The sequence below is a fragment of the Mus caroli genome, chromosome 11, assembly GCF_900094665.2.
Source record: "Mus caroli chromosome 11, CAROLI_EIJ_v1.1, whole genome shotgun sequence".
Taxonomy (NCBI): domain Eukaryota; kingdom Metazoa; phylum Chordata; class Mammalia; order Rodentia; family Muridae; genus Mus; species Mus caroli.
Window position 1 is genome coordinate 50,414,666 of NC_034580.1, and position 6,502 is coordinate 50,421,167.

A 6,502-nucleotide genomic window follows, 5' to 3' on the forward strand; every position below is an offset into this window, starting at 1 on the left:
GAAAGAGAAATATTTCTCTAACTTTCCTACACGTTAAAGCTGTGCAAAGCATCTTAAAAAATAAAGACTTATAAAAATATAATGGGGTCATTCCCCAAAACTTCCCATGTTATGATATATGAAATGTCAAAATATAATGAGTGGACTTTCTAAATATCACCATCTCTTTCCACACGTGCCGTCACTTTCACCCTTTCACGTCTTCAAGCTTGACTCCCGCCTGGCAATTGGGACAGGTTTCAGCTCTGCTCACCTTTCCCATGACACAGTTCTTTACAGTCCCAAAGAGACTCTCCAAAAAAATAGACATTTGGAAAAAAATTCATGGGTTCACACTCAGTCTCTCCCCATATAATTTCTTGAGATTATTACTTTTTTTTTTTAAATAAAAAAGATTGCATATTGGTAATACAACGAGAAGACCACAATGGCCGTAGGGCTGGCACTGAGCTGGGCCAGTGCTGAAGCGCAGAAGCAAGAGGAGCAAGCTTGGTGCCCATTGGGGTTTTCTGGATTCTCCATCCGCGGTCTTCTGCAATGATCTTCTTCTTTAGTGACTTCCTCCTGGCGGTCCACCATTATCCATCTCCGTGACCCGTGTCTGTGTCACGTGACCCTCTCAAAGCAGAGGCGGAATGGCTTTTTTTCTTTTCTTTTCTTTTTTTTTTTTGGCATGTGTGTGTGTCCGGTTTAAAGATAGACATGGCATTTGTAAGGGCGTGATGGGGGCACATACCACAGCAAGCTTAGTTGTGTCCATTTCTACTCTGGGAAATATTGTCCATCACGTTGGGGACTTTAAAAGTTTAAGCAGCTACTAGGCTGATTTAAGAGACGTATCTTTTGTTCTTGTGGGTTTTGCATTAATGTTAAGCATGGTTAAATGTTATATATTACACTGCTTTCCTGTTCTGGGGCAGGCAGCACTGACCTCCAAACAGGACCCCACCCCCCTCTCAACCCAATGGACTTGAATTTTGAAAGCTGTGATTTCCCAATCCCCTCCCTGATCCCCACCCCACCCCTCATGGTCCCTAGTTGCTGTATTCAAAAAGGCCCTCCCACCTCATGCCCTTGGAGGCTAGATGGATATTGCAATACCCTGGAAGTATCCACCCCTGTGGTTTCTATTGCACTTGGTGGAGGGGGATGGGTGTGTGCTCTTCCCCTCTCCCTCCTCCCCCGGCTCCCAGCCTCTGTGCTCCTCCCACCACCCTCTCTCCCAGCCCCCCACCCCGCCCCAGAGCCTTCACTTGTTGTGGACGTCCTCTCTCCGGACAATCTTGTAGATGATCCAGTAGAACATGTTGAAGATGAGGAAGGCCATGGGGAAACCGATGCGAGATATCTTGTCGATCTTCTTGGCTCTCTGGATGAAGAGTTTCCGCATCTCCTCCGGGGACTTGGATGGCGCAGGAGGCGGGTTAGTGGTGTTGTTGTTGTTGGCACCCTTGACAGAGATGCCATCCTTGGCCTGCAGACAGGCTGGGCCCATCCCATAGGCGGAGAAGTTGAAGCGGCCTTCTCCACCCTCATCATCCTGAAACAGATTTAGCATGGGGCTCTACTTAAAATAAGACAAGGGCTGGGCACCCTCCCTGCAAGGCACTCCCCTGGGGGGGCCAGGACAAGCCATCTGATCCTCCCTTGCCTCTTGTGTCCCTAGTCGGTGGAGGCAGTCTGGCTGGCTGGGGAGTTCGGCCTTATAGAGGGGTGCCACTCACATGCTGAAACAGATGCAAGCCAGGGGATGGGGATGGTTACAGAGTCTGAGGCATGAGCTCTGTGCCAGGTTGTGGGTCTTTGTCATTTACTGACTTGTGATGTCAGACAGGTAAGTTCCTTCTTCATGCCTGACAGTTATTTTAAGGTTTCTTTCCAAGGCTTTTTGAGCCTTGGAAGTTTCATTGAGTAGGTGACTCGAGAATGGCCTGGGTTTTGGTTAGAGTTTCAGAGGATGATTTAGAGACATCCCCTGCTTTGCCTCTGTTGAATCCTTCCCATCTTCCCCACCCCTTGATGGCCTGGGAAGGGACAGAGAGCTTCTGGCTTTCCCATGCTACAAGTCAGGGAAGCCTCGGCTTCTTCCTGCCTCTCGTTCCCACACCATCACCTCCAACAGTCTTCCAGTTCTCATAGGCTCGTTAAAGGCTCTTTGTCCTTTGGCTCCAACTTACCTTTCCTGCCCCAGCCCACTTCCCATGTGATCTGCATCTCTGCCAGCTTTGCTGGACTCCTCCTTTGTAAAACGCTTGAACCCCAATTCTAGTGGTTTTTCCCTCTCCCAGTCAGCTCCAGCTTGCCCTTCACCTGCCATTCCATGATGGGACTGAAGGGCCAGTGTGTTTGTTTTGTTTTGTTTTGCGTGTATGTGTGTGTTCATACTGTGCACGTATGCACATGTGGGTGCATGTATATACATTTAGAGGTCAGAGGTTGATGCTAAGTATCTTCCTGGATCCTCATTTTTATTTCTTGAGACAAGGTCTCTCAGTTGAACCCAGAGCTCAGCTGTTTAACTAGTTTGACTGGCCAGCTTGCTCCAGGTATCTCCGGTATCTGCCTCCCTTGAGTTGAGATCACAGGCAGGTTATGGCACATATGAGGTTGCTAGGATTCTGATCCTAACACTTAAACCATGAGCACTTTAGTGGCCAAGTGTATGAGCGGATACCTTAATATTCCCACCATCTGGCTAAGCTGGACGTCTTGGTCTTTCTGCCTCAGTATCCCAAATGCTGGGATTATGGCTGTGTGCGACCATGCCTGGCTCTAATCAGAACTTCCTAGTAGCTGCCACTGACTTCAGGACACTTACATTCTTCCACTGCATAAGAAGGCCTCAGATTTCCTGGAGTGTGTCCACCTGTTCCCTCTTACTTCTTGCCTTTCTCGGTGTGACACTATTCTTCAGTCACCCTGACACATTTCCTTAGGTTTGAGGATGTTGGGCTTTTTTCTTCTTTGGTTCATTTCAAGTTATCCTTTCTGCTTTACCTCTGCTTCCAAACCCGAGCCCCAGCCTCCCACTTAGCTGCCCTCCTTGAGTTCCCAAAGACAGGGTAGCTGCCGTGTGGAGTGCCCTCTGAGTGCCCCAGAGGAAGAGCTCTGATCCCACTGGGGTCTAATTCCTTTGCTGACTGCTACCTCTCCTATTAGAGCAACAATTCTCAGCCTGTGGATCGAGACCCGCCTCTGAGGGTTGTTGAATGACGCTTTCTCGGGAGTTGCCTAAGACTGTCAGAAGACACAGATGTTTATATTACAATTCATAATTGTAGCAAAAGTACAGTTATGAAGGAGCAACAAAAAATTTACATTTAGGGGGCACCACAACATGAGGAACTGTATTAAAGGGCCTCAGCATAGGAAGGATGAGGACTACTGTGTTTGAGAGGAAGCTCTGTGAGAGCAGCCATGGCTCAGCCTGACATTCCAGTGTTTGGAAGTAGAAGCAAGAGGGTCAAGAGTCCCAGATAGCTTAGCTGCCAGATGGAGGCCAGTTTGAAGCATAGGAAGCCCTATTTCTCAAACCCAGCAAGAAACCCACTCACAACCCCCTAAACGCAACAAATACTGAACATACAAGCAGAGTTTTGGGTGCAGAAGCACAAAACCTTGTAAAATTGTTTCTCCAATAAGTGAAATCTTCACCAGTCCCAGCCTCCTTCATTTTTTTCTTAGATTTATTTTTTTTTTCTCTGTGCAGGGATGTTTTCTTTGCATGCATGTTTGTGCTCTAAGTGCATGCAGTGCCTTCAGAGGCCAGAAAAGAGGGTCAGGTATCCTGAACCTGGAGTTACAGACAGCTGTGGTCTACCATTGTGGGTGCTGAGAGTCAAACCTGCGCTCTCTGCAAGATTAGTTTTCTACAAGTCTTGGGTCCTCTACAAGTGCTCCTAATGTCTGAGCCAGCTCTCCAGTCCACCCAAGTCTCTTTTAAAGTTTTCTTCTTTTCATCCTGTTGGTTTGCATCCTGCATTAGGCACAGGGCCAATGGGCAGGACATTTATGATCGATGACTGCATCTGGTCCAGCATTCATGGTGGAAGTAAGAGAATGCGGGTCATATGGCTGGTGGGCAGAGTAGGCATCGTCTGTGGCCAGGAAGGTGATGGAGGCTTTAGACCAGGGCCAAGCAGAGGAATGGGGGAGCCAAGACTTTCCAGGCCCCAGGACTAAGAGGGGCCTTGAGACTTTATGACAGCTAAGCATACACTTGCCCTTGCTGTTAGGAGGTAGAGAATGGGAGTAGTTGTTTTCTTTTTTGTATGGCCTTTATCGCCACACAGCATGACACAGCATCCATGCTGACTGCATGATAATGGTGTGACACAGAAGTGTCAATGGTCTCTATACATCTGCAACTCTAACACAGAACTAAAGTGCGGAAAACTGCGAGCAACACTGAATGCTCCAAGGAGAAGCCAGCCTGGAGAGATGGCTTCTTCAGAAGCTAAAAGCATTGGCTGTCCTTGCAGAGGACCTGGGTTTGGTTCCCAGCACCTACATAGTGGCCCACAAGTGTCCCTAACTTCAGTTCTAGAGGATTTGGAGCCCCTTTTTGGTCTCCGTGGGCACCAGGCATACACACACACATAGGAAGAATACTCGTAGACATATAATAAAAAGAATAAACTTTAAAAACATTTTAAAAAAAGAATAAAGTAGGTTTAGGCTCCTGAGATGGCTCCGTGGGTAAAGGTGCCTGCTGCTAAGTCTAAAAACGTGAGTTCAATCTCCACGACCCACACAATGGAAGGAAAGGATAGATTCTTGCAAGTTGTCCTCTGATCTCTGTATTTGTGCACATGCAGACAGGGCCCTCCTTAGAGAACGTGTGCACGTATGCATGGACACTCACACACACATGCACATACATATGTACACACACACAATGTTCAAGGCCAGCCTGGGGTACATGAGACTGTCTCAAAAAATTAAATAAGCCGGGCAGAGGTGGTGCATGCCTTTAATCCCAGGACTTGGGAGGCAGAGGTAGGCAGATTTCTGAGTTCGAGGCCAGGCTGGTTTACAGAGTGAGTTCCAGGACATCCAGGGCTATACAGAGAAACCCTGTCTCAGAAAAAAAAAATCAAATAAATAAAAGGAATGAATACTTCAATAAGTGGGTAGTATCTCGTGTATATAATTATCCATCTATAGACAAACAGTAATACCACCACAACACCACATTAGCTTTCCTAGACATTTTTGGAGAATTATGCTCTCCTTCCTTATCTGGTACACACTGGCAGGGAAGAAGGTTTGGTGCCATCTAGCTGGACAGCGACTCCTTGTATTCTGGGGAAAGGAAACCCCTAAGCAATGATTGGAAAAGGCCTGCTATTCCTATTGAAACCAGAAGGTGGCAGGATGTGCACGCTCATCTGTTGGAAGATGCTTGGGGATGGGGCAGGAAATTGGGACGTAGGCTGTGGAACCCACCCGAGGGATCTGGAGCTCCTGCTGAGTCTGGGCCCCACAGATGCTTCCTAATGATCCCTCTAATGAGGCGGGCCAGGACTTGGAGGTCTGGATGTCTTCTGCCCAGCAAATGAGGCAATATTTGAAAACATGGCAAAACAGTGGGAGTTGAGGAGCCTGACCCAGATGACTGGCCGAATGAAATCCAGGCCAGAGCTAGCTCCTCACCACTAAACACAGGGGCTCCTAAGCCTGTTTGGACTTTTTACTCTCCTTACTTCTGGAAAGTCTTGGCTCCCCCATTCCTCTTCTTGGCCCTGGTCTAAAGCCTCCATCACTTTCCTGGCCACAGGCAATGCCTACTTTGCCCACCAGCCCTCATCATATGACCCGCATTCTCTTACTTCCACCATGAATGCTGGACCAGATGCAGTCATCGATCATAAATGTCCTGATCATTAGGCCCTGTGCCTAATGCAGGATGCAAACCAACAGAATGAAAAGAAGAAAACTTTAAAAGAGGCTTGGGTGGACTGGAGGTTTCTGCAACCCGGATCTGCAGGTCTCCAGTGTAAGTCACACCTAGATGCCAAGGGGAGGTCTTCCACACTTAGTATGGGTCCAGTCAAACTATCCTTGTTTTCTGCAGAGCCTTTGTGAATGAGGTCATATTAATTAGGCTGTGCACAGGGGAGTGATGAAGTGAACTGGGACTGTGGTGATCTGGAGTGTGTGTGCTCTGCCTAAGGGCAGTCCCATTGCACAGATACACATGGGAATGGCTACTCTGCTTGGTTGGAGGCAGCAAGGGCTTCAGGTGAAGCCTCAAGTTCATGGCTCAAGGTGGCTTTCTATACATTTTTCTTTCCTAAGGATATTTATTTTACGAGTATGTGTTAAAGGCCATATGTATGTACGCGTCTCTGAGGTCAGAAGAAGGCATTGAATCTCAAACTGGAGTTACCAGTGGGTGTGACATGCTAACCCTCAGAATCGAACCCTGTCCTCTGCAAGAACAGCTTGTGTTCTTAACCCTTCCCTTCCCTTCCCTTCCCTTCCCTTCCCTTCCCTTCCC

At 47.9% G+C, this 6,502-nt stretch overlaps 1 protein-coding gene and 1 long non-coding RNA gene across 3 annotated transcripts in view; one reads left to right on the plus strand and one right to left on the minus strand.

Annotated features, from left to right (window-relative positions):
* Positions 1–535: 535 nt before the first annotated feature.
* Glra1 (glycine receptor alpha 1) overlaps positions 536–6,502 on the minus strand; it is a 95,810-nt gene continuing 89,843 nt past the window's right edge. The window contains exon 9 of one of the 2 annotated variants that reach the window (XM_021176384.2): positions 536–1,540. In XM_021176384.2, coding sequence (XP_021032043.1) covers positions 1,250–1,540 — 291 coding nt within the window. In that variant the 3' untranslated portion in view covers positions 536–1,249. Of the gene's footprint in view, positions 1,565–6,502 lie in introns of both variants that reach the window. The other variant, XM_021176382.2, reaches the window with a different exon arrangement.
* LOC110304791 overlaps positions 1,283–6,502 on the plus strand; it is a 14,886-nt gene continuing 9,666 nt past the window's right edge. The window contains exon 1 of the long non-coding RNA XR_002379107.1: positions 1,283–1,423. This is a non-coding gene — a long non-coding RNA (uncharacterized LOC110304791). The remainder of the gene's footprint in view (positions 1,424–6,502) is intronic.